The sequence below is a fragment of the Canis lupus genome, chromosome 4 (assembly GCF_003254725.2).
Source record: "Canis lupus dingo isolate Sandy chromosome 4, ASM325472v2, whole genome shotgun sequence".
Classification (NCBI taxonomy): domain Eukaryota; kingdom Metazoa; phylum Chordata; class Mammalia; order Carnivora; family Canidae; genus Canis; species Canis lupus.
In genome coordinates this window covers 87,811,437-87,839,305 of record NC_064246.1, presented here as the reverse complement: position 1 = coordinate 87,839,305, position 27,869 = coordinate 87,811,437, and the positions used below count along the sequence as shown (strand labels likewise).

The window sequence follows — 27,869 nt, the reverse complement described above, 5'->3', positions numbered from 1 at the left end:
ACTTCTAGAGGTTAAGCCACGAGGGAAGCCCTAACAGAAGTTGAAAAAAATGTGTCAAAGCCCCAGCGAGGCCAGCCTTCGGTGAAGAGGCAAGAAGCTGGTTCTGAATTCAGCAGGCGATAGGACAGCGATGCCCGATGTCGACTTAGGGACCGGGTGGGGGGCAGGTGTGCTTTAAGGTGGATCCAGACGTCCGACTATCCACCAAGCCCCCACAGGCTCTAGTTTGGTAGGCCTTGGGGATGACGTGTAAAGCCTGCTATGGCGTTCTCCTTCAGCCTCTCAACCTTTGGTGGCTCGGTGTACAGGGAACGCTTACCGCTGACCGCAACTGGAGGAGAGTGACAGGCAGTTTTGCTCCAGGGATGCAACAGTTGTGACCCTTTGCAACAAAGACGAGCAAAGATTGATCCAACCAGAATGGATTAGAGTTTGAAAAGAAAATAAGGTGTGAATCCCATTGGGGGATTATCACTATCATCAACCACCTTCCATCACGTCACTGTGACTCACATAAACAGTAACAGTGAAACACGCTGCATAGCCAGCGTGCAAAGATAACACACTTAGTGGATGTGAGGCAAAAAAATAAATAAAAAGGCTATCATCAACCAGAGATTTACACCCCCGTGGACTTTCTGCCGTATAAATATGCTTTCCAGGGGATCCCTGGGTGGCTCAGTGGTTTCGCACCTGCCTTTGGCCCAGGGCGCTATCCTGGAGTCCTGGGATCGAGTCCCGCGTCGGGCTCCCGGCATAGAGCCTTCTCCCTCTGCCTGTGTCTCTGTCTCTCTCTCTCTATGTCTATCATAAATAAATAAATAAATCTTAAAAAAAAATATGCTTTCCAAACTAATGAATATGAAGCTCTCTCTTTAGTCTCGTTTTATGTAATTATCACAACTAACGTAGGAGAAACCAGAATTCTAGCCATAGGTGGAGGAAAGACACTCACGTAGTGAATCCCGCCCCAGCCAGGAACCTCACAAGCTAGAACACCTTTCCAGACAGCAGCCAACGATCAGCAACCCCGTTGCTGGCCAAGCAGCCTCTTTGTCTCCAACCACATTGGAAATTCTGTTGATTTACTTGAAAACACAAAGGAGAGGTCATAAGTAACAGTAAACCAGCAACCCAGATGTGGTTTCAGGTAGTAGAGCAGTGCCAGCCAGCGGCTAGATTGATTTATGTGTGGGAGAGACAGAAAGAGGAGGGAGGGGGGGAGAGAGAGAGAGAGAGATCCTACATATTAGGCAGCACGAAAAGAAAGAAATGAGTTGTTTGACATGAGCACTCATTATTCTCAAAGGACATTTGTTCATTGATCCCAACAAGATTGTCCTTGGGCGTAGATATGTGGAAAATGTTATTATGATAAAAGTTAGATTTTAGCCTCAAGCTAAAAATATGTGTCAGGATACAGCTTTCTACCTGAAATAGTTTCCATAGACACGTGGATGAAACTCAGTGTTTTCTTAGCTCAGCCAATCCCTTCTGTTACGGGCCTGGTGAATAGCACACGCATTCACAGCGCCGGTTCCCCGTTTACTTTCCCTTTAGGCTGAGAAGTCACTTCGTTACACCTGCTCATCTCCTGCCACGTATTTACTTTTTGGCCAGCTATTCCTGTTTCTTACAGGGGTTCTTTTTCTGGCCTTTCTTTTTGAAGAGGACTGAATAATTCATAGAGCTTTCAAAGCTAAGAATATACATATTTCTTAAGTATATGTATGTATATTTATATATAAATGAAGGATATATATATATTTAAGATTATATAATATATACACATATACACATGCTATCCATCATCATGGTATTTTTGACTCTTTAAATATTCCGAATTCCTCTTCTGTCCCAAGGGCTCTGCTGAATGAAATGATGCCATGCAAGGTCGTTTACACAGTAAAGGAGTCGTCATTGAGATAAACAGATTTGAAAAAGCAACTTTTTATAAGCTTAAAATTTTGGTCTTGAATGACTTGAGAAAATAATTCAAGAAGCCAAAAAAACACAAAGCACTGGTTTCGTTCCAGCAATTCTTAAGACATGGAGCAGCCATATCAGTGTATAGAGTTAGACAAGCCTGGAAGGGTAATGCCATGCAACCTGGCCCAATTAAGAGCTATTCAGAGACCTGAAAGAGAAACCTGAACAAGGAAGGAAGGAAGGAAGGAAGGAAGGGAGGGAGGGAGGGAGGAAGGAAGGAAGGAAGGAAGGAAGGAAGGAAGGAAGGAAGGAAGGAAGGAAGGAAGGAAGGAAGGAAACAGGGAGGGAGGGAGGAAGAAATGAGAGCCCATAAGTATCTCCTACAAATGGAACTGGTAAGCGATGGAGCTTTTAATAAGAATGTTGATGACTTAAAGAGGGAGACAAACCATGAGAGACTCCTGACTCTGGGAAACACACAAAGGGTTGCAGAAGGAGAGGTGGGGGGGGGGGGGGGAACGGGGTAACTGGGTGATGGGCACTGAGGAGGGCATGTGATGGGGTGAGCACTGGGTGGTGTTATATGTTGGCAAATTGAATTTAAATAAATTTTTTTAAGAAAGAAGAATGTTGATAGGGGTGCCTGGGTGGCTCAGTCAGTTAAGCAGCTGCCTTCCGCTCAGGTCATGACCTCGGGGTCCTGGGATCCAGCCCCCGTAGGCTCCCTACTCAACGGAAAGTCTGTTGCTAACCTCTCCCTCTGTCCCTTCCCCAGCTCAGCTCTTTCTCTCACTTGCTCTCTCTGTCTGTCTCTCTCTCTCAAATAAACCAAATCTTTTATTAAAATGTTGATGATAATGATCAAAGATAAGAAAACTAATCTTTAATATTAAAGATATATACCTGAGAAATTCATGTCACCAAGAATTTCTCCAGAATCTTTCATATAGAAGCTTTCCCCCGGTACTGAAGATTAGAGAAAATGAAAATATGGTATGTTCACTCAAGGGCCAATTTCCACTGAGGCTGGAAAGCTTAATTGGCCATTAAGAGGATTGTCTGGGAGTGATCCTGCTCGGGGTGGCCTCATGTGGTCTACGTCCAAACAAATACAATCAATTTCTTCTTACAATAAATAACTGATTGTTTGTACTTTGCATTCACCTGCTCCCGTTCTAAGATAGCCTCATTGTAACCTGGAACCATTTTAACCTGGAGGGATATCTCTAAAGACAAAAATCCATTACTGGGGACACATTAAGGAAGTCATCCTCACCATATTCCTAAACTGTCACAATACGGCTGGCTCTGTACCACCATATTTAAATCTGTACTCAAGGATTACAAAGAAGAAAAATATATTTTTGATGTTCTATAGAGTCCGTTCATGCTGCTACCAGCAACACCAGCCGTGGTGAGAGAGTAACAGGTGGAAATAGTAAGCAAGAAAATCACTTCCTTGGGATTTTTGTTTAGCTACTAAATTATATACTTTATACCTCCCAGCAAACTTATTATTGTGGATTCCCTATTGGAGTCAAAGCAACATACGCAAATAAATAAATGTATAAACTCTAAAATTTTATAAGCAAACATCAGAGTGCACCATAAATACTTCCAATCAAATAACAAGCGAATCAACTAAACCAAAGCCTATGATGATAGAAATTGAAGCAATATTGACTGAAATGTAATTAATTTGGTTCAAGGAAGAGAAAATTGCTGCTCCTATAACTTCTGATAATATTTATTGGCATTTGCACCTATTGGCTTAAGTAGTAGATTTCCAGCTTTCTTTAGAACAATTTTACTTCACAATTAGGGCTTACTTGACATTTTAAATCTTCGTAGAGTCCTCTGGATTCTTATTGAAACCCACATTCTTCCAGAGTATCAAATAGAAACCTACTTAACTTCAAAGACATATGTAGAAAAACCATAGAAATCAGAAATACATGCTTTAACTGCCTCTCTGGAAGTAGGAACTCCTCGGTGACTACTCGAATTTCTAAAAGCCCTATACTCCCAACACCATAGTTTATTGCATGATGAATGCTGGAAACATCTACCATTCCTTCTCGAATTTTTAAAATTAATAAGTCATAATGGATTTCCCCACAAGATCTTTCCTAAGTGAACCACGGAACATTAAAACAGGCAAGGAACTGGTAAAGCCAGAGTTTGGCCACGTCACCAAGTTTCATACAGCGCATTACTCTTTGTGAGTAGAACCAAGGCCCAGACCATTGTCCCACCTCGAGAAGGAATTTTGAATCACACCCAGCCCAACACACTAAATACTCAGGCCTGAGTGTAAAAGACTGGCTTTGCATTCTTAATGACTTTTTCAGCTGGGAGTGATTGCCTGCCTTGCTCTAGGTTCTACAGGTTGATTTTCTCAGATTCCTGTCTTTCATTCTGGAATGCAAGTACTTAGGGAATCGTACTTCATCCTTCCAACTTGTTTCTTGCAGGTGATCAAAGGTGCTATGATTACAGGCTGACCAGGAAACTGCACTGAAATAGGAGCCCAAACCACTCCATCCCCATGATCCTGCGTCTCCATTTCCATCCAGTTTACCAAATGGGAAAGGCCCTGTGCAGCTGCCTCTCATCTCGTCGCTCCTAGCCTTCTCTCTGTGCCTGTGGAGTGCTCAGTGACACTTTTATATTGATTGTCTTGCTTCCACATGGCTGTGCTTTGCTTCCCCCTACACCATATGTTTAATATTTGAGATGGAACAGGATGTTTAAAGTTGGGGACTTATCAGTTTGTTTTCCTTAGAAGGCACAGATGCCCTAACATGCAAAGTCCCAGAGCTCTTAATGTCTTCATAGCACAGAGTGCCCAACATTGCATCTATGTTTACACAATTATTATTATCTAAGTGCTCTAATGTTTTGAGCCAGCACATTTTTGCCATTTGCTGCCATTATGTTGACTGAAAACAATTGAAAAATATACAAGGAAAAACTCAATGCTTTGATTTAAAGAAAAAATATGTCCAGATGATTTGTGGAAGTTGGTCCAATCTAGTTTTCCACATGAGAGACATTTTTTCTGCTCTATAATCCCCAAATATGGCTTAATTAGTGATAGTGGTATTTACCATTTGCCAATATTTGGGTGGAGAGCTTACTTTTTAAATTTTTTTTTAATTTTTTAATTTTTATGATAGTCTCTCACACACACACACACACAGAGAGAGAGAGAGAGAGAGAGAGAGAGAGGCAGAGGGAGAAGCAGGCTCCATGCACCGGGAGCCCGACGTGGGATTCGATCCCGGGTCTCCAGGATCGCGCCCCGGGGCCAAAGGCAGGCGCCAAACCGCTGCGCCACCCAGGGATCCCGAGAGCTTACTTTTTAGAAGAGAATTTGCTAGCTTCCTTTTTAGGATCCTTTTTAGGATCCTTCCCCCCGCCCCCCCAGCCCTGCCCCCACACACCGCTCTAGGTTTCAGATTGGCTTGATACAGTTCAGTGGACAGCACGACAGTGCAGTTCCTTCAGCAGATCCCCTAAAGTACGAGGAGTCACAAAGCTGTCCTCAGGACTCCGACACCGTACCACCATTGTCAGTGCTTTGGGGTCAGGTCGGCATCTTGGCCCTCTGGTCTACAGGTGAGCGTGGGATATGGTCTCTCTACAAAGTGGTGACAACAATGGCAATGAAGACTTCACATCGTAGGTATAGGTCAGAGCAGAGCAAGCCCTGCACGATTGACTTGCTGCCCAAATGTCTAGGCTCATAAGCAAAAGTGCTGCGGAAGAAAGACCAGCAAGCACCAGGTTGATGGTCCCTGGGAGCAACCTGCAAAACCAGAGCGGACGAGGGCCAGGCCGGCCGGGTAAATACAGTGAGGAGGAGAAGCCGTTTCAAAAGCTCTATTAAACTCCACGCCTAACATTTCAGGAATTAAAGAGTGGAAGTGAGACCTATCTAGAAAAGCAAATGTTTCCTAAGAAATCTGCCGTTTAATTCAAGGATCCTGAAAAATGATGCCTATCTGGAGGTCTTTCTCTGGTCCCCACCACCCACTATGCCCCCTTTCGAGTATTGTGTCCACCGGGGACAGACTCTTAATACAGGAATTGGAAGAAGGGGGTTTAGGTGTAAACACCATGAAATCTGATTACTGTTCTCCTCATCCTTCGATACCCTGGCACACTTCCCTCCAGAAGGATTGACAGCTTCTTGGTGTGGTTTTATCTTTTAACAGCCTCTGGCCTCCGTACACACATGAAAACAGACTCTTAGGAGCAACAGTTCTTCTTTCTTGCAAAAATAGAGAGAGGCTAGTGAAACCCAGAATTTATTCAGACGTTGGGCCCCTTTTTAAAACATGATTTTAATTCATGATTTTGAAAGATAGAAACATGAATAGATATTTTTACAGAAACTTTTATAAAAGAGGTTCTAAAACCTTGCAATGTAACAATGGCCTGATTGGGTGTTTTTTTTTTTTTTTTCCCTATTGTTTGTCTATTTCTTATCCAACTCAGATTTTTAAAAACAAAGAGATTAGAAATCAGCATGCCATTAACTCGTTCAAAGAATTCTAGCACAGGAGCAGGAAAATATACTCACATAGTCTGCTCTTTCACTATCCAGGGACTGGAATTGTGCACAACAGCTTTATCTCCGGGTAAATTGTAGAGAGTACATTTTTACATCCTATGGAAAGAGAAGGGAAGAATTGGAAAAAATCATGGCTGTTTGAGGGATCCAAGGTTAAGATCGACATCGTGAGATGTAGCACCCTTGGTACATGCGAAGGTGGTTGGCACACTCCAAGGTACAACATATCAGTATCTCTAAATCTTCATAGATACAGTTTTCTGTCGTGTTTACAATTTTAACTTCTATCAGTTAAGTCATAGGACAATTCTAAGCATCGTTTTTCTTGGCTCCTCTAATTTAAAGATGTAGTCTTGTGTTTTGATATATTCTAAGATTTGAGCCAGATTTGTTCAGACAAAGTTATCTGTTAGTCAACTGTAAATTGCAACAGACCGTTTCCTGACATTTTGTATACTCATGCACAGTGTAAACACACAAAACTCGTAACCCCGATGTGAATACACAATGCTTTGTTCCCTATTTTGATTATGCAGCCAGGCCAAGCTCTAAAGAGAGATAATTATAAACCTATTGTGGATTTTTGTGGCAAAAACAGAGGTTCCTTGCTATGATTAAGTATTAGGTAGATTATAGTTGTGATGGGTGGCTTCTACTTTTATTTTAGGTCTTTACACAATTCAAATTGTTTTTCCAGGGACAAAGGACGGCTCTGGTCAAAGTTCAAAATTACTTCCAGGACTGTAAGACACAAAAAAGAAAGAGTTACATTAATAACGACATGTTCAGTATCTCGCACATTAATCTTGGTCAAGATGTTTCTACATTTTTCCCTAAGAAAACAAAATCTTTATTTCATAATCATTTGACTGTATTTATGTGGGTTATTTTTAATAATGGAAAAATAAGTATGCCCTTTACTTAACATCACTGGCCAAAGAAGAATGTTAAGTAAAAATATCTGACCGTTTCTTTGTGGTTTGTGCTACTCTGTGCTCTACTTGTAATAATCAATCACTGGATATTCATTCAGCTGTATTATTTCATAAGGCTCTTGACATGGCCAAAAGAGCCACACTGACCATTTTGCAAAATGCTATTTTAATCTTTTTATTTGCCTGGTGCATGAAGCAACGTGAAGCAATTTTCTAGCTATAAACCATATTTTCTTTGTTGTTTAAAATGACCTAAAATCAGTTCCAAGACAATAAAACATTGCGGTTTATCATCAAAATCTAAAATTAAGGTGCCATTTTCATCTTATTTTCCCTTTTTGAACCATTTTAAGAGATTGGATCTTCTTCCTAACCAAAAAAGGAACTAATTTATTGTTTGGAGGCCAGCCTGCCAATAATCTGACCTAGGATAAGGAATTTCTTTTAAGATAGTTCATATTGAACGAACCAGAACAGTTCCTACCTCAGGGCTTCTATCTGGTCAACCTCTGAAGAATGAATCTGAAAATGTTTTTGTCATCTTTGGTAATCTTTGCTTTGACTAATTCAATAGGTATTTTAAAATAAAATGAACAAATGTAACAACAAAAAAATCTTGAGGGAAAACTCCAGCCACTAGCCTGTAATATAAGGTCAGAGTGTTAACATTTGCTGGTAAAAATATTTTGAAAAAAAATTTTGAGTTCAGATCTGAACTTAACGAAGGTAGGCAAAGTAAAGTGATCCTCCTCTGAGAGCAACACAGATTCTCAGTAAGTGTTGGGGAAGCAAAGGAACGAATGCAGAGGGCAGACCGGGGAGGGGGGGTTGAGCCCTTACTCACCTCCCACTCCCCTTGTGCCCCGATCCCACACCGACCCATGTCTCACGGTCAAACCTTAGCTTCCAAGAAGGAACCAGAACTGTAGTCTACTGAATGTTTTACATCCTAATATGTGAAATACTTTATAAATGATGAACCATGACCTACCATTTTGTTTGCTTTATGACTAAGTAAGTATAAGTCTCAAGTTTTGTTTAAAAGGGAACGTAAAAGCACAGGTTGTCTAGAGAAGCAGTCTTAAGGAGAAACTATCTCCACTGTATCAAATGTATACTTTCACCCCTCCAGGCTTCCAGCCTCTACCCCAAGCATTTTTTAAAAAATGATTTTAGGATTAAGTAGGAGCTTCAAGCACTATAATTAATGCAACATGTTACAATTATCAACCTACTAAAGTTGTAATCTTGATCCAAATGCAGTTAAGAGGTATGTCCAATAAGTATAAAATTATAGATATCTTCCTAAAGCGAAATACGACTCAGACTTTATGGACTGAGTGGGATATGGGTGAATGGAAAGATTGATGAAAGGTCCTAAATCTGTTATGCAGTTGGAGCGGAGAGATTTTCCCAGAAATACTTTGATTTGCTTGAATTCTACTCTACAGGTGAATTTCTGAAAGATTATTATTAATTACCCTTTAAAATGGGGGGGGGGGTCCCTAAAGAAATGTGATTTAACTGCTGAAAAATAAGATAGTCTAGAACTGGAGCCATGAGCCAACCATGTAATGTCCTGCATCCCAAACCCAGGAGCCCATTGAAAAGCCAGTCTCTGTGCTACTGAGTATTGGGGTCTGTTCCTTGGGAAAGTCCCACCCTATAAGGTAGTCCTGGTGTCTCAAAAAGAGATGATGAACTTGGCCTAGTAGACCCAGGGAACTCCCCATGCAAAGTGTATCCTCGGTCGGGGCGAGGTATCCATCCACCCACCAGGCTGCAGTGAGATCCTCAGCAGGTAAATAAAACAATATTTAAATATACTAAGTTCCTTTAATTGTTGCTTTCTCCATTTGCTTCTGTAGAAAGAACAAAATGTTTCTCCACACCATTTTGTCATTCGTTTTCCCAAGCATTTAGAAATGTAATAGGGATATTGCATTTATGAAACTATTTCAGTAGTACTTAGAGCAGTGTCTTGTATATAATAAATGCTTTACACATATTTTTACACTGAAAGAAATTGTCATAAAGAATTCAAACAACAGTGGATTGTATTTTCAAATGGGTAAGGAAATTCAGGGATTTGCTTTGCTCTGGGAACATTCTAATTAATTATTGATCTTGTACATGTTCATAAGTTTGCCAGAGATTTCTCTTTTTTCTCACTTGAAAGTTGGATCTGTGAGCTAGGCTGGAGCTCCCGGGGAGGCCTGTTTTCTGCTGTGAACTGAAAATTTATAAGTTTCTCTTCACCAGAATCTAAATTCAATACTCTGCCGTGCATTGCACATTGAAAGATGCAGACGTCGGGATTTCACAGCTATTCATGGGGAAATAAGGTGGAAGCGGTATCTGACAATTGAAGAGAGAGAACAGTTAAGGCGCCCATATAAAGTGCATCTTGAAGGTTGAACGGTATGGATTGCAAGGCTTTTCATGAAAATCTACGCGTTCCTTCTCTTGTCGAGACAGGAGCTGGCTCATTTCCCAAGCCTTGCAAAGCTGTCCACGAGCTCTCTAGAGAACAGCAAATGACTATCCCTGTCTCTCCTGCACGGTGAAGAAAGAGCCAGTTCTGCTTATTACGACTGATGTGTGAATCCGTTCTGGGGGGCGGGTGGGGGGGTAGTTCCTGTTCCGGCTTAGGTAACTAAACTTAAACAGAATAAGTCTTACAATTCTGAGCCAATGTAAAAGTGTTATTCTCTTTTATTTATTTTGAGCTTTTGTGTTTCATTGTTATTAGGAGTGAACAGAGATGTGAGCAATCTCTAACAGCAGGGACCCTGGGGGAAAGCACTAAGATTCTGGCTCTGGGTACTTTCGGGGATGTGTGCTCCAAGAGGCTCTTTTTATGTGTGCATGTGTCTCTCTAAATATCTTCTGAGGAGACGAGTATCATTAGGCTGAGTGTGTGTGCTCCCTCAGCCTAGATTAAGTGGAGGGACAGAGGAAAAGGATCTAAAAAATGAAATGTTGATAAAGCACAGAGATGCTCCAACTTCCTCCTCAATCTGAAACACCTGGCTCCTCCAGCTAGTTCCTATAAATACTTCCAACAGCAACCCAAAGAAAACTGTCAGGCTATGTGGTAGGACCAAGCCAAGAACACTCGTTGGGGTGCATTAGCTGAATGATCCCTGGACGCCTGAATCCGGGTAAGACTTGCAATCACCGAGAGATGAGCAAGACGCCTCCTGGCCTCGAGGTACTCCCCGTCTAGTAGGCAGAGAGACACTATACAAAAGGGGATAAGATGTATTTGAATTCGGGGGGAACACTAAAAGTAGCTAAATTACGTAGTCTGGGTAGATCTGAAAGGTCACAGAGAAGCTGACTTCCCACCTGGGATGTGAGGTTTGGCCAGCAATCTATACTTAGCACAGAGTATAGGGGGAATAGAACTTCTGGTCGCCTACACAAACTAAAATATTGGACTTTATTCCCAGGGGAGGGCCTAGTATAATACCTGACACTTAGGAAGCAGTCTATAAAAAAGTGTGGAAAGAAGTGTGTAGGTTTCCTAGAGCTGTGGTTACAAAGTACCGCAAACCAGGTGGCTTAAAACAGCAGAATTTATTTTCCCCTTGTTGTGGAGTCTGGAAGTCAGAAAACGAGGTGTTAGCAGAGACCTGGAAGAGGGTCGGACCTTGCCTCTTTCAGCTCCTGATGCCCGTAGACATTCCCGGGCTTATGGCAACATCACTCCAATCTCCGCCACCATCTTACCTCTGTGTCCATGTGTTTTTGTCTCCTCTCCCTGTGTCTCTGTTTCCTCTTCCTATAAAGACATTGCATTAGGGACCACTGTAATCGAGCATGACCTCATCTTAACTTGATTCCATCTTTGAAGACCTTACTTCCAAATAAGGTCACATTTACCCATACCAGGCATTAAGACTTCAGCATATCCTGTCAGGGACACAACTCAACCCACAACAGAAGGAATGAGTCATTCGAGGTTTTGGTGCAGGAGGTTGAATCATGCTTTGGGAGGTTAACTCGAAATGCAGGGTAGAGGCCATATGAGAGCGGTGGAGATTTGAAGAAAGAGTCAGGAGTCTCAGGTAAGGAGTTGTTGAGAAGAGACAGAGATGTTGAAAAGTTCAAGTGGGGTGGTAGCCATGCAGACAGAGAAGAGACGACAGTTAGCTCCATGGATTAGTCAACTGGTTAGATGGGAGTAGGATTCAAGGTCATTCCCAGGTTTTTAGCTTAGGAGGCAGACTTGACAAGTAGTGGTATCATTAACAGCAACACAGAATCTAAAGGAAGGAGGCTCTTCTCTGCCAAGGACATGGGTGTGTTCAGCCTCGTACGTGTTGTAAGTAAGGTTTATCCAGTACACTTTCAGCGAGTGGACTAGTAGAGCTAGCTGTCCACTAGCACTCTTTTTTCTTTTAAAGATTTTATTTATTTATTTATTTATTTATTTATTTATTTATTTATTTATGAAAGAGAGAGAGAGAGAGAGAGAGAGATCATGAGTGGAGGGAGGGGCAGAGGCAGAGGGAGAAGCAGGTTCCCTGTGGGGAGGATGTGGGACTCCATCCCAGGACCCTGGGATCGTGACCTGAGCCAAAGGCAGACTCCACCGACTGAGCCACCCAGGTGCCCCACTAGCACTCTTGACAGTTCTGTATCTGTGCTGTCCAGTACAGTAGCCTCTGGCCACATGTCACTACTGAGCTCCTAAAATGTGTACGTACCCACAGAGCTGAATTTTTAGTTTAATTTTAATAAATACAATTTGCATAATCACATGTGGCTAGGTCTGTCATAGTAGGTAGCACTGGCCTAGCAGGTATTTGGGTATATATGTGTTTAATATTTGAAAGAGACACACAGCGTGGTCCAGACTGGAAATTGAGTTTTGGGAGTCATTAGCTTGTGGGCAGTTGTTGAAGCCATGTGGATCCATGAACCGCCCTCTGCCGACGCAGGGGAGGCCAGATGCTAAGAGAGAAGAGTAAAGAATAAAACCCTTGGGGACCATCAGTGTAGTGGTGCAACCACAAAAGAGGGCGAGCAAGCAGCACATGAGAAGAAGAAAGGGAAAGCAGAAGAGGGAATGGTATTGCAAAAGCCATGGGAGAAATTTTAATGAGACAGCAGGTCCACCATGTCATATAAAACAGATTTTATTAAATAGAGTATGAGAAAAGGATTTCAACATTACCATATTCCTTTGACAATAAATGCAATGGCCATATTTTGTTCAGCAAAAGTTAACTATATTGTTTGCTGGAGATACGGATTTTTATTTTTATTTCCACCCTGCCACCCCCCAACCTGAAAGACATTTCAAAGGCTTATGGAGGCAACAATATTCATAAAGACAGAACACCAGACAATACAGAATAATATGCCCCTAAAAACATTGCCCCATAGCAGGAGGGCCCAGAATTTCTGCCCATGAGTCCTCCATTGAGGTTATAGAGTTTTTGTCAGATGACTCTACCAAGGACAATACCAGGTTTCACAGGCTCCACCTAATTATTCTATAAAGTGAGTGGAATGACTTCCAGTTTACAAAAGAGGAGGCTCGTGGCTTATGAAGTTCCAGCTGCTTGCCTCGGATGATGCAGGTTGCACTGAGTAGAGCAGGGACAGGAAGGCGGGTTCATCCGTCTCCTAAACTGAAGACATTTATGAATACCGTCATGAGTTTTGCTGATGTCTCCTTACTGCCTGTACTACTGTTCACTTGATATCTTCAAAAGTAAATGTAAATCATTGTTTAAAAACCAAATTCGTGAAAGAGCACTTCTTACAAAGAGATGATAATTTTTTAAATAAAAATAAATTATGAACAGCAAAAAAAAGAAAACTGTAATTAACGTCATAAAATACTGCCGCCTGTCAGAGATTTTGCATCTGAAACCTACTTTCTTCTTATTAAAAAGGAAGATTAACAAATGTTTCAAGAGATTCTCAAAACATGCTCTACCTTAAGGAGACTATCCCCCCCGCCTTTTGAAAAGGATAGCATCAAAAAAAAAAGAAAAAGAAAAAAAAAGAAAAGAAAAGAAAAGGATAGCATCTCATAGCAGTGGTACTCTCTCGGGGATAAAGCATCCTGTTTGCCATTAAAGAAAAAGTGGTATAAGGTCATCCTTTGCCATTTCACAAGATAAGAAAAAGAAAGGTTCTAAAAAGTTGTCATTTCGACCTAGAATAAAACCATAAGGAGGCTGATGAACTATACAGTCCAGGACTCTCCCACAGTTTCTGAGGCCACCTCTTATTTCCCCTGGCGTAACTTCCCTAAGACTCCTTTGTCGATACTCATGTTGCAAACAAAATCAGACTGCACCATAGATTCCAAAGATGCCATTCTATACATTTCATTGATTATATTTATGGATTTTAGAATAATGCGGTTCAAAAGCTTCTTTAGCAGTATGACTGTTCTTTTTTTTAGAAAACTAGTATCAAACAGAATCTACACTCAGCTCAGTTTAGAATCAAAAACTGAATACAAGGGGAACGGGTGTTCCAGCATACACACAGAGCTGGGCATTTCACTAGACCTAGACCGTGTGCCCTGACAGGCGAGGAGCCTCATCGTCCTCATCAAGACAGCAAGGATCAGTCGCCATAGTTCTATCCTTATGGGGCTGGTCCACATCACTAACAAAGCAGGGTTTTGCCCTTGGACAGACTCTTAGCCATAATCTGATCCTGGGGGTGCCACCTACTGGATGACAGTCCTAGCAAGAACCTTTGGGTCCCAGAGGTAACTTTCTCCAGGTAAAATGCAAGATTAACCTTGTCTATATAAATTGCCGCTTTATAGAACCAATACCTTAAATAAGTTCTAGGGTGTGTATATTATGTGAACCACATTAAAAGAAAATATTTTGAAATAAAACAAGAAGAAAAAAGATCCCTCAGATTGTATTTTTTTTCCACTGGCGAGGTTTTATAGATGTATTTTTTTAAGCTTGAGTTTAAGCTAAGAAAAGAAACTTTGCTTTTTATGGCAAGAGTTCTTGAGTAGAAAGACAATTTATAATGGAAAGCATCTTGCAGAAAAGTTTCGGTAATCAGAGAGGGAAAATGCAGAGTAGCTTTGTAAATTTTGACTTTGAAAGGCCAGTGTAATGTAAATATGACTTCCTAGAGTGTAAACAGCAGTGGTTTGAAAATAAAAACTTGTGTGAAACAGGCAGCTATCTGCTTGGAAGAAAATGTGTCTTAGAAGCATGGGTGTAGGAGATGCCTTGAATATTTTTGATAATGTGCTATAATTACTAAAGATGTAAAATTTCCAGGGCTTTTGAAACCATGAGAAAATGAGTTTATTGGGGTTCCCTACCCCCCCCCCCCCCCCCCCCGACAGAATAAGACAGCTATACTTTTTGGTATCCTTTACATATTTAAAGTAACTTAAGAACATTACACTTATTGTTCTCACATAAATTACATACTTGGAATGTTTTAAATTATTAATGGAGCCACAAGTGCTTAAACTTTAAGGCATCCACCATCTCTTCATTTAGTCAACAGATAAAAATATCAATATAAAAAAGTGTATTTATTTGTCTTAGGATCACCATATTATCAAACAAAGATTACACCATTTTGAGAAAATCCAAAAGCTCACCAAAAATATTGTTTAATTCCAATGTTTTCCACCACTGGGAGATTCTATGTCATTGTTTTTACCTTGGACATCTGAAAACTGACTTCTGCTCCAGACTTAGACAAACTTTTTCTGTCCCTTACCATCCAGGGTTTTGTGTGACTTGAGCACATTCTCAAGAGTCATTTTTCTCTCTCCCTAAAGGATACAAAAAATTGGAGAGGTCAGAGTCTTTGCTGTGGAGGTACTTTAATGGGACTGTGGTACAGAAAGGAGGTGGGCTAGGAACATTTGCTTTATAATCTAGTCAAATGCAAAAGCTCCTCGCTTCCTAGACCCCACTGGGCACTCAAGCAGCAATAATAATGTGTGCTAAAGGATCCAATGAAAGAATGAATCATCACTTTCTTTTCTGCCTATAAATCTGTAATCCTAGAATGTGCAGCAGCCCAACCTACTGAATTTTAGTACCCAGTGTCTGTTCCTCTGTATTCCTTGCAGTCCATTCTGTATTATCTTCCTGTAAACACCAGTGTTGTGTGTTTTTCATTTTATTTCAATCTTTTTGATATATCCACCTTCCCAATGTCATTAAGAGACACAGGCCACAAAATATGTATCTCGTTGCAAAAATACATGCTCATTTCTTTAAATTCTCCCATTCTGCTTTCATGACACCTACATGTGTTCATCTCTGTCTTTCTTAGAGTCTTACATATTCATGGTTTGCAACCTCTTCCCTAATTCTTATATCTGAAGTTAACCAGATATGTCCTTTTTTGCAAACTTTATAATTTCTCCTCTTATAGCTTTGTCATTCTGTCCATCCTTCCAGTCAGCCATCCATCCTCCCACAGAGTAATTCATTGAGTCTACCTTTAACATATTTCATTATCACTTTATGTATTTATTTTGGTTAAAATCTTGCCAAAAAAATGTCAGCAGTAGTCCTGGTAAATTTAGAAAGCTAGCTGCCTTGGAGGAGATGGGGAAGATGGCAGAGTAAGAGGACCCTAAGCTCACCTTGTCCCACAGATACAGCTAGATAACACTCACATCAGTGTAAATAACCAGGAAATGACCTGAACACTGGCAAAACAGACTCCAACACTGGAGGTAGTGAAGAAGCCACACTAAAGAGGGTCAGAAGGGCAGAGATGCATCAGAGATGCAGTGGGGAGCAAAAGGGACCACAGCCATCTTTTGTGGGGAGGGAGACAAAGGTGCAGAGAAGGGAGAGAAGCAGACTACCGTACAAGGAAGACATAGCCCCATAACATTTACTTTGAAAGCAAGAGGAGCCAAATTTTGCATTTTGTGAGTTCTTACAACCAGCAGGACTTAAGACCTGGAATTTTAAAAAATCAGCAAGTTCAGTTCTGGGAGAGCCTGGAGGGTGAGAGGAAGCTGAGTCCCCATTCTTAAAGAGACAGCATGACAAACAGCCCACAGAAATACAGAGTAGAAGCAGCAGTTTTCATAATGCCTGGGACATACAGGAAGCAGAGTACTTGACACATTTTGGAGCATGTCCTGGAGGGGCAGGGATAACTGAGGAAGATCTCCAGGAACAATGGAGCTGGCAGGTGCTATTTCTCTCCTCTGCCCCCCAGCATAAGCACACGGCCACCTGTGGGGACCAATGGCAACTTGTTTACACCAAGCCCCATCCCATCATGCTTCCTTGGATCCACCCTTGCCAGTCTTGCCTCAGTCCTGGAGCTATAGGCCCCTCTCCCAGAAGACCCGAGTAAACCTTGCCAACACTGCATCCCCCAACTGGCATCATTTGCGGAGCCTGATTCCCAGTGGCTGCAAGTCTCCTTTCCCAAGCAGACTGGCATGCATCTTTTTAAAACTACATTCCCCACCTTGGCCAGGGACCAAACCCTGCCCACAATAGGAAAATAGAGCCTCTGTGGACTACTGGACTGAAGGAAAAAGCAGCCAGGATACAATAGCAGAGCACACGCAACACACATAGGAGACACCCCCTGAAACAGCAGGTTCTGGTGAATGGGGGACACTGCACGGCAGGGTGCTCCAGAATCTCTTCTCTATAAGGCCACTTCTCTCAATAGCAGGTGATGTAGCTGACTTTCTTAACACATAGAAATAGACACAGAGAGTTAGACAAAACCAGGAGATAGAGGAGAATGTCCCAAATCAAAGAACAGGACAAAACCACAGCAAGAGACCTAAGCAAAGGAAGATAAGTAATATGCCTGATAAAGAATTTAAAGTAATGATCATAAAGATACTCAGTGAACTTGAGAAAAGAGTGGAGGACATCAGTGGGATACTTAACAACGAGATAAAAAAGAACTAATCAGAGATGAAGAACACAATAATGAAATGAAAAAATATATTTGATATAATAAATAGCAGACCAGAAGAAGAGGAATGAATTAATGACCTGGAAGACAGAAAAATGGAAAGTAATCAAGCTGAGCTGATGAGAGAAGAAAGAGAATTCAAAACGAGAATAGACGTAGGGAATGTAGCACTCCAGGAAGCATAATAACATTCACATTATAAGGATCCCAGAGGAAGAAAGAAAAAGGGGCAGAAAATGTATTTGAAGAAATAATAGCTAAAAACTTCTCCAATATGGGGAAGGAAACAGATATCCAGATCCAGAAGACAGAAATTCCCTGACAAAATCAGCCCAAGGAGGTGCATCCCAAGACACATATAATTAAAATGGCAAAAAAATAGTGATAGAGAATTTTAAAAGCAGCAAGAGAAGAGAAGACAGTTACAAACAAGGGAAACTGCATAAAGCTATGAGCAGATTTTTCAGCAGAAACTTTGCAGGCCAGAAAGGAGTTGCATGAGATATTCAAAGGGCTAAAAGGAAAAAATCTCTAGCCAAGAATACTCTCCAGCAAAGCTATCATTCCGCATAGAAGGAGAGATAGTTTCTCAGAGAAACAAAAGCTACACCAACCCTACAGAAAAGGCTAAAGGAGGCTCTTTGAGTGGACAAGAAAGGAAGAATAAGAAAAGTAGGAAATTCACAAAAGCAGTAAAAATAAGTATACCTGTAAAAAATCAGTCAAGAAGTTCACAGAATAAAAAAAAGGCAAGATATGGCACCATATACCTAAAGTGGGAGGTGGGGGGGGGGTGGAGGAAAGAATGGGCTCAAACTTAAGTGACCACCAACTTAATATAGACCGCTATATGCAGAAGATGTCATATACAAACGTAGTGGTAACCACAGATCGAAAACCAGTAATAGATATGCAAAGAATAAAGAGAAAGGATTCCAGGTAGATCAGTAAAGAAAGCCAGCAAGCCACGAAAGAACACAAGAGAAGAATCAGAGAAGAAGTACAAAACCAACCACAACCAAGTACCAAATGGCAATAAATACACATCTATCAATAATTACTTTGAATGTAAATGAACTAAACACTCCAAACAAAAGACTAGGGTGTCAGAATGGATAAGAAAAAACAAAAACAAGACCCATCTATACCCTGCCTGCAAGAGACTCATTTCCCACCTAAAGACACATGCAGATTGAAAGTGAGTGGACGGGAAGCATTTATCATGCAAATGGTTGTGAAGAGAAAGAAAGTGGGGGTAGGAATCCTTATATGAGACAAAACAGACTTGAAAACAAAGACTGCACAGAAGACAAAGGAGGACACTTTAATAATAAAAGAGACCCTCTAACCAGAAGATAAAACCATTGTAAATACTTATGCATCCAGCAGCTCTCTGGAGTGTCCTTTCTAATCCCACTCATGGGGGATCTACTCTCACGACCTAATCACCTCCCAAAGGCCTCACCGGCTCATACTCGGGGGTTGGGATTTCGACAGGCACTTGAGAGGGATACAGACAACTAGACCACGGCATTACTCATTGCTCTTTGTTATTTATTTAATTATCAGGTACTATTTCTTCAGTTATGACAAATCAGACCCTTTCCAAAAGGTTCTTGGGGTTCTTGACCGGAATAACTAGGAAGGACCCAGAGAATCCAGCTTCCCTGGTGGGGACCCAGGGATCCTTCCCTGCTTGTCTCCTTGCTGAGTGAGCAGCGCCACACAGGTACTACTGAGAACCCGGTTACTGTGTCCAGAAAGGGCGGGAAAGAGCCCCTGCTGCGCCCGGATCCTCTCCAGGACAGAAGGCTCCTCGGAGCCGTGCGGCCCTGCCATCTCTTCTGAGCCAGTTCTGTGCCCCCTGGGGTGTGATTATGGGCAAAGAAATGCGTTCCTACCAGCACAGCAGTCTGGTCAGTGGGGCTGCATCCCCTTCCATCCCCCCCTCCAGGGCAGAGAGCCTGGAAGAGTGAAGAAGAGAGACTCGGGTGTAGACGCGGGGTCAGGAACCCGCCTGAGTCCCCACTGCGCGCGTTCATGCCAGCGCCGCGGAGCTCAAGGTGTGCGGGTCCCCTGTGGAGCACCCCCCGCATCTCTTTCAAGAGAAATAGGAGGTGTGCAGACGGGCAGGAGAGGGATTTCGGAGCCCTGGCAGCCGGATCCGTCCCAGAGGGTCCACCTGGGAACCGCTCACTCAGAGAACGTGGCCTAAGACCAATGCCAACTCCGGGGGCAATTCTCGGAGTCACATCATGCCGGAGGTTGGCGCCACGGTAGCGTGGATGGCAGTTTCGAGATCCCTAAGTGGCTACGTGTAGTGTTTTCCATAAAGATCCACTGTTTGTTTCAGCTGCTTACAGAAGAGAGACGTACACATTCCTTTTCTCCTGAATGATCTAGAATGCGGCGTGTCTGCCCCTTGGGGTAGAGAGGTACACGCCGAGGGAGAAGCTATTGTTTCTCAGACATATGAGTATTTCTCCTCAATCCAGGAAATTCATACGCACCTACCACGTACCATAAACCGTGTCAGGTGCTGCCAGGACACAAATAAGAAGAGGACTTAATCGTTGTCTCAGAGGAGTTTTCGGTGCACTGAGGGCCTAAGCATCACCTGCTGCTACAGTCACGCTGTTAACAAACCACCTCAGGCTCGGCGGTCCTGGGCATCAGGGGACCCCCCGATGGTTGGCCTGAGCTCTAAGCCGCAGGTGTCAGCCGGCTCTGCATTCCCCGTGGGCGCCTCACCACCCTAAGGTCAGCGAACTAGCCGGCATGTTCTTCGCCTTGGGCACGTCACGTGTCCTAAGCAGGTCACTGGCCAGAGCAAGCCACGTGGCCAAGCCCGTCATCGCTGCACGGAGCAAATCTGCTGTCCCTGCCAGGAAGCCCAGAGTCACCTGACAAAGATGTGGATATTGAGAAAAATAATACAGTCAAGCACATTAGGGAAAGATAAATTCACAATTGCCCAATAACAGAGGATGGGGATTTCAGTAGGGGAGGGATTAGTTCTATCTCAAAGACGTTAAGAAAATATTCTTAGAGGAGGTGGCGTTTGCACTTAGGGCTTCTATTTCAACAGGCAGACAATACGGGGCGGCGGCGGGGGGGCTGCGTGGGTGGTGGCGGAGAAACAGTGATTCAGAGATGATCCCCGTGCAAAGTCATGGACACTGTAGGACATTTTCAGTGTTAGGTTATAAAGAAGCAAACTGAAAGAAAACATTGTAACAACAGAACAAGTATTCCAGTAAGAAAACTACAAATAGACACTCGGTGGAGACCCCAGTGTCAGGATTGTTGTGTTGTATGTTATTACTTGAAGCCCTGTGGGAAAAAATAAAAAAAAACAAGTGTTTGAGAATTCCCCAAGTATGACATGTGGAAAAGCACACGAGGATAGAATTTTTGTTTAAGTCTTTAGAGCTGTAATTACAGCTAGAAATGACTTAGAAATCATCTAACCCAGATCACTTATTTCTTATTACACAGATTAAGAAACTTGTGTTTTGGAGATAAGTTTTGCCTGTGTGTGTGTGTGAGAAAGAGAGAGAGAGAGAAAAAAAATATAAACATAGAGTGAGAGAATAAATGTCATCTTAAAGAAATCTATCCATCTATATACATAAAGTATATGATAAATATATTTATATAGAAAATACATTATTTCATATAGATACAGATATCAAGGTGGGGGGCATGAAATGAGCACACTTTTTTTTAAACGATTTTATTTATTTATTTATTTATTTATTTATTTATTTATTTATTTATGAGAGACAGAGAGAGAGAGGCAGAGACCCAGGCAGAGGGACAAGCAGGCTCCATGCAGGGAGCCCAACACAGGACTCGATCCCGGGACCCCGGGGTCACGCCCTAGGCCGAAGGCAGACGCCCCACCGCTGAGCCCCCGGGTGCCCCTGAGCACACTTCCTGGAGTGGCACTCTAAAGACTACCTGTATCCCCACTACCTGGTCTTTCTTATTTCAAAGAATAGAATGTGAATCACACCACTCAAATGTGAGGGAGAGAGCGTTGTAAGGAGGGAGAACATTCGCCCCGCATTGAAGGCCTGGAAATACCAGCCCAAGTGCCTGCTCTCGAGGTGGAAGCGGGGTGGCTCTGAGGGCAGAGGCTGGGGTGCAGTGATCAAAAGATGAGAGGCTGGACAGGAGGGGTGGTGGCCCAAGGACGCAGAGGCTCCCCAGAGCCAGGCCGGGCCTCTCCCCTGGACTCACTCCTTCATTGGTAAATGCGACATGATTACCTGCCTCCCCAAAATGTAATAAGGAAAGGAAGAGAGTTCATGTTCATCATATGGGAGGTTTCCTCCCGGAATAGCGCTCCTGAAACTGGGCCTCGCCCCTCTAGTAACCAGCACCGGGACAGGTCAGAGGTCACCGCTGTGGCCCTGGCTCTGCAGCTGGCCTGGGTTCCTGAACCGGGTCTTAGGCCCAGGGTTCCCGCTGCAGCACAGGGCGCGGTTCCTTTTTGGCGTGGGACACAGCTGTGGCTCCCAGTGCCGCAATGGCCGGTAGCAGGGTGGCCTGTCGGCAGGGTGGGTGGGCCGAGGTCTCTGGTGGGTGGGCCAGGTGGGTGGGCCTAACTGCAAGGCAGGTGGGTGGGCTGAGCTCCTGGCCTCTCCGTGGGCAGGTTCGTGGGCCGAGCTCCGAGGTCTGCGAGCAGGTGGGTGGGCTGAGCTCCTGGCCTCTCCGTGGGCAGGTGCGTGGGTTGAGCTCCCAGGTCTGCGAGCAGGTGGGTGGGCCAAGCTGCCGGGCCCATCCACGGGCAGGTGCATGGACTGAGCTCCCAGGCAGGTCATGGGGCAGGTGTGTGGGCCAAGTTCCCAGGTCTGCGGGCAGGTGCATGGCCCGAGCTCCTGGGTCTGCAGGCAGGTGCGTGGCCTGAGCTCCCGGGTCTGCAGGCAGGTGCATATGGGCCAAGCTCCTGTCCAGTCCGCGGGCAGGTGCATGGCCCGAGCTCCCGGGTCTGCAGTCAGGTGCATGGCCCAAGCTCCCAGGCCTGTCTGCGGGTGGGTGCGTGGCCCGAGCCCCCGTCCCCACGGGCAGGTGCATGGCCCGAGCTCCCGGGTCTGCAGGCAGGTGCATATGGGCCGAGGTCCCAGGCCCGTCTGTGGGCAGGTGCATATGGGCTGAGCTCCTGGGTCTGCAGGCAGGTGCATGGGCCAAGCTCTCGTCCTCATGGGCAGGTGCATGGCTCGAGCTCCCGGGTCTGCAGGCAGGTGCATGGCCCGAGCTCCTGGGTCTGCAGGCAGGTGCATGGGCCGAGCTCCCATCCCCATGGGCAGGTGCATGGCCTGATCTCCCGGGTCTGCGGGCAGGTGCGTGGGCCGAGCTCCTGTCCAGTCTGTGGGCGTGTGCATGGCCCGAGCTCCCGGGTCTGCAGGCAGGTGCAGGGGCCGAGCTCCCAGGCCCGTCTGCGGGCAGGTGCATGGGCCGAGCTCCCCGGTCTGCACGCAGGTGCGTGGCCCGAGCTCCCCGGTCTGCAGGCAGGTGCGTGGCCCGAGCTCCCGGGTCTGCAGGCAGGTGCGTGGCCCGAGCTCCCGGGTCTGCAGGCAGGTACATGGGCCGAGCTCCCTGGTCTGCAGGCAGGTGCGTGGGCCGAGCTCCTGTCCAGTCTGCAGGCAGGTGCATGGCCCGAGCTCCCGGGTCTGCAGGCAGGTGCGTGGGCCGAGCTCCTGTCCAGTCTGTGGGCAGGTGCATGGCCCGAGCTCCCGGGTCTGCAGGCAGGTACATGGGCCGAGCTCCCTGGTCTGCAGGCAGGTGCGTGGTCCGAGCTCCTGTCCAGTCTGCAGGCAGGTGCATGGCCCGAGCTCCCGGGTCTGCAGGCAGGTGCGTGGGCCGAGCTCCTGTCCAGTCTGTGGGCAGGTGCATGGCCCGAGCTCCCGGGTCTGCAGGCAGGTACATGGGCCGAGCTCCCTGGTCTGCAGGCAGGTGCGTGGTCCGAGCTCCTGTCCAGTCTGCAGGCAGGTGCATGGCCCGAGCTCCCGGGTCTGCAGGCAGGTGCGTGGGCCGAGCTCCTGTCCAGTCTGTGGGCAGGTGCATGGCCCGAGCTCCTGGGTCTGCAGGCAGGTGCGTGGGCCGAGCTCCCGGGCCCGTCTGCGGGCAGGTGCATGGCCCGAGCTCCCTGGTCTGCAGGCAGGTGCGTGGGCCGAGCTCCTGTCCAGTCTGCAGGCAGGTGCATGGCCCGAGCTCCCTGGTCTGCAGGCAGGTGCGTGGGCCGAGCTCCTGTCCAGTCTCCAGGCAGGTGCATGGCCCGAGCTTCCGGGTCTGCAGGCAGGTGCGTGGCCCGAGCTCCCGGGTCTGCAGGCAGGTGCGTGGCCCGAGCTCCCGGCCCGTCCCCGGGCATGTGCACGGCCCCAGCTCCCCGCCCGTCCGCAGGGTGTGCCCCGCGGACCCCTCCCGCCCCCCGCCCCCCCCCCCCCGCCGCCTGCGCCCCTAACCCTGTGCTCTCTGCCCGTTGCCAGACTCCGACCTGAGCATGCGCACCCTGAGCACGCCCAGCCCGGCCCTCAGCTGCGCCCCCGGCGCGCCCGGCGGCTGCCAGAACGGAAGGGGCTCGTCCACGTCGTCGTCGTCGGTCACCGGCGAGACCGTGGCCCTGGTGCACGCGCCGCCGCCGCCGCGCCTCACGCACCCGCTCATCCGCCTGGCGGCGCGTCCGCAGCGCGAGCAGGCCCGCGTGGAGCGGCTCCCCGACGCCTGCCTGGTGCGCGTCTTCTCCTTCCTGCGCACCGACCAGCTGTGCCGCTGCGCGCGCGTGTGCCGCCGCTGGTACAACGTGGCCTGGGACCCGCGCCTCTGGAGGGCCATCCGCCTGGCGGGCGCCGGGCTGCACGCGGACCGCGCGCTGCGGGTGCTCACGCGCCGCCTGTGCCAGGACACGCCCAACGTGTGCCTGCTGCTGGAGACGGTGGCGGTGAGCGGCTGCCGGCGGCTCACGGACCGCGGGCTCTACACGCTGGCGCAGTGCTGCCCCGAGCTGCGGCGCCTCGAGGTCGCGGGCTGCCACAACATCTCCAACGAGGCCGTCTTCGACGTCGTGTCGCTGTGCCCCAACCTGGAGCACCTGGACGTGTCGGGTAAGTGGCGGCCGCCGCGCGCCCCGCCGGGGTGGGGGGGGTGGGGGGGGGCAGGGCGCAGGGCCCGGACCGGACCCGGGGCCCAGGGCGCAGGACCCGGGACCCAGGGCGCAGGACCCGGACCCAGGGCCCGCTGCGCCCCCGCCCCGCTGGCCGGGGCCTGGGTCTGCAGGGGGTGGAGGGGGGCAGGGAAGAGGCGGCCCCAGGACCCAGGGCCCAGGACCCAGACCCAGGACCCAGGGCCCGCTGCACCCCCGCCCTGCTGGCCGGGGCCTGGGTGGGAGGGGGGAGGGGTGGGGAGGGGGAGATGGACCCAGGGCGCAGGACCCGGGACCCAGGGCGCAGGACCCAGGACCCAGGGCCCGCTGCGCCCCCGCCCTGCTGGCCGGGGCCTGGGTGGGAGGGGGGAGGGGTGGGGAGGGGTGGGGAGGGGAGAGATGGACCCAGGGCGCAGGACCCAGGGCCAGCTGCGCCCCCGCCCCGCTGGCCGGGGCCTGGGTCTGCAGGGGGTGGAGGGGGGCAGGGAAGAGGCGGCCCCAGGACCCAGGGCCCAGGACCCAGACCCAGGACCCAGGGCCCGCTGCGCTCCCGCCCTGCTGGCCGGGGCCTGGGTGGGAGAGGGGAAGGGTGGGGAGGGGGAGATGGACCCAGGACGCAGGACCCAGGGCCAGCTGCGCCCCCGTCCTGGAGCCCGCGGGGGGCGGGGGGGGGGAGGAGAGGGGGGCGGGGGAGAGACGGACCGAGGACCTCGGACCCCAGGACCCGCTGCGCCCCCGCCCTGCTGGCCGGGGCCTGGGTGGGAGAGGGGAAGGGTGGAGAGGGGAAGATGGACCCAGGACCCACTGCACCCCTGCCCTGGAGCCCGCGGGGGGCGGGGGAGAGGGGAGGGCGGTGGGGGAGAGACGGACCGAGGACCCCAGGACCCGCTGCGCCCAGCCCTGCTGGCCGGGGCCTGGGTGGAGGGGGGAGGGGGGAGGGGAGAGATGGACCCAGGACCCGGACCCAGGGCCCGGTGCGCCCCCACCCTGCTGGCCCGGCCCACGGGGAATGGGAGGGTGGAGGGGGGACGGGGGAGCAGGAGGGAGGGGGCAGGAGGGGAGCTCTGGAGAGGCCGCCCCAGGACTCCAGGACCCAGGACCTACTGCACCCCCACCCTGCTGGCCAGGGCCTGGGTCTGCATGGGAGGGAGGGGAGATGGACCCAGGACCCAGGACCCGCTGCACCCCCTGCCCTGCTGGCCTGGCCCACGGGGAATGGGGGGGATAGAGGGGGGACGGGGTACAGGGGAAGGGAAGGGGCAGGGGACCCTCCGGAGATGCGGCCCCAAGCCCCAGGCCCTGCGGTGCCCTTGCCCCATGAAGCCATCATCTGCAGAGCACCGAGGGCACCTGTATGTGGCCCGGCGTGTGGGCCCAGTGGCCACGGAACCCCAGGCAGCCACACAGGTCCCCGGCTTCCTGGGCCACACGCCCCGTGAGCACCAGCGGCTGTACCCAGGCGAAGGCTGCGTCTGGCTCCTGCGCCCCGTGCTCGCCGACACCAGGCACACCCCTTGCAGCCCACTCAACGTATGTTCCACCTTGGGTTGAGTTGGGATCTTTTTTTTTTTTTAGATTTATTTATTTATTCATGAGTGAGAAAGAGAGAGACCCAGGCAGAGGGAGAAGCAGGCTCCATGCAGGGAGCCCGACATAGGACTCAATCCCAGGACCCCGGGGTCACGCCCTGGGCCCAAAGTGGCGCTAAACCGCTGAGCCCGCCAGGCGCCCAGGGATCTTTTTTGAAGCAGCATTCTCAATTACCTGGTGCAAGGACAAGGCCCTCCTCCTCACGGGAGCCCTTAGATCTTTGTAAACCTGCCTCGGGCAGGAAGGACTAAACCCCAGACTCACACTTGGGCGCCAGATGCGGGTCCAGCGGCCTAGCAGCCTGCCTGTACCTCACCCGCTGCCCCGTCAAGGACCAGCACATCCGAGAGGCCGACACGTGTGAGATGCTTCGGGGAGTTATTCAAGAGCCCACAGCGTGAGCCGCAACCTCGGGGACGGCCGGGGAGGGGTCAAGAAGCACAAACAACCATGACAGGCAACTAAACAGAATCTGGGATTGACAAGCAGCGGTGGGAGCTGATGGCCCCCAAGCAACCCCGAAGGCAGAGTCCGCTCTCCCAGCTTGCTCTCTCTCTTTCAAAAGCCGACGTCTGAAAATATTTCCGATGACAGTCAGTTATTTATTGCAAAGCAACTAGTTCCTCCCCGGCTTCAGCTGGCTTCGGGACAAAACCATAGTGACCGGCCGTCCCGTTAGTCAGGGGCCACCGCTGGCATGGAGAGGCAGGAAACAAAGAGGTTTTCTTTTGTTGTTTCCCTAAGGAGTTCTGGAAACAAAGCATCGTGGTGTGGCCTGAGACTAGTTTCAAGACTTTGTGATTTGGGACAGTTCACAGCTTTCTCTGGATGTGCTTCCTCTTCAGTTTAAAAAAAAAAAAAACAAAAGGCAAGGAATTGGATTCTTAAACATTCCAAGATTCTGAGCACTGTGGGCCTATTCTTCAGACACCTCATTTCCTTGTCTTTTCGAAAATCAGATTAGAAAATGACTTGTGCTTGGAATCTCCGTCCTTGTTAAGGGAGCTCCCTGAGCACCGCAGGTACTGGCTTCAAGTACCGTCCTGTTCTCCTGGAGCCCTTTTGAAATTCAGAAATGTAGAAAGCACGTTGGGAATGGAAATTCCTGGGCTTCCAGCCCCAGTGAGGGGATGGAGCGAGGCCTAAGCCTAGTGTCCTTCCTCTATATCCCGCTAATCTGCAGGGCCTGATCTCTTTGTTTTTTGCTCACAGGCCTCTCGGTGACCTGCTGTGATCTGTGTAGAGACTATGTACACAAGGAAATCTCTGACTCACCAAGCTAAGAGCACAGGATTCCAGAGATGGGGGGAGAAGGGGCAGGATTTTCCAAATGGTGCCCTCCAGTTCTGAGAGAATCTGGAAGGAGTAAGCTGGTCCTGGGAGAAGCCAGAGGGCTGCCAGAGGTGATTTCACCTAGGCCTTACCCCCCTTGGTGTCCAAGCTGGCAGGAAACTTGACTTTGGATGATTCGTGGCTGATCAGAAGCTTAATTCCCCCAGAGGATGTGAGACTGCCTCCCTTGTGCCCGCGGTGCTCACCTTGAAAGCTGTCTTTTCGAGTCATTGAAACACTATAACTAGCTGTAGGGTTTTGTCATCACATAGTATCTCTTATTGATATTTAGCTCAGTTTCTTCAAAGAAGCAGAACCGTGTGTGTGTCTGTGCGTGTGCGCGCCCGTGTGTGTAGAGATTTATCTGCCATCTGCAAGCTGGAAACTCTGGGAAGCTGGCAGTGCAGTTCGGTCCAAGTCTCAAGGC

At 47.9% G+C, this 27,869-nt stretch overlaps 1 protein-coding gene across 3 annotated transcripts in view; it reads left to right on the top strand.

Annotated features, from left to right (window-relative positions):
- Positions 1-27,869, top strand: part of FBXL7 (F-box and leucine rich repeat protein 7) — a 352,858-nt gene that overhangs the window by 318,352 nt on the left and 6,637 nt on the right. For all 3 annotated transcript variants that reach the window (XM_025436392.3, XM_049109430.1, XM_025436394.3), the window contains exon 3: positions 23,868-24,482. In XM_025436392.3, the coding sequence (XP_025292177.1) occupies positions 23,868-24,482 (615 nt within the window). The remainder of the gene's footprint in view (positions 1-23,867; positions 24,483-27,869) is intronic.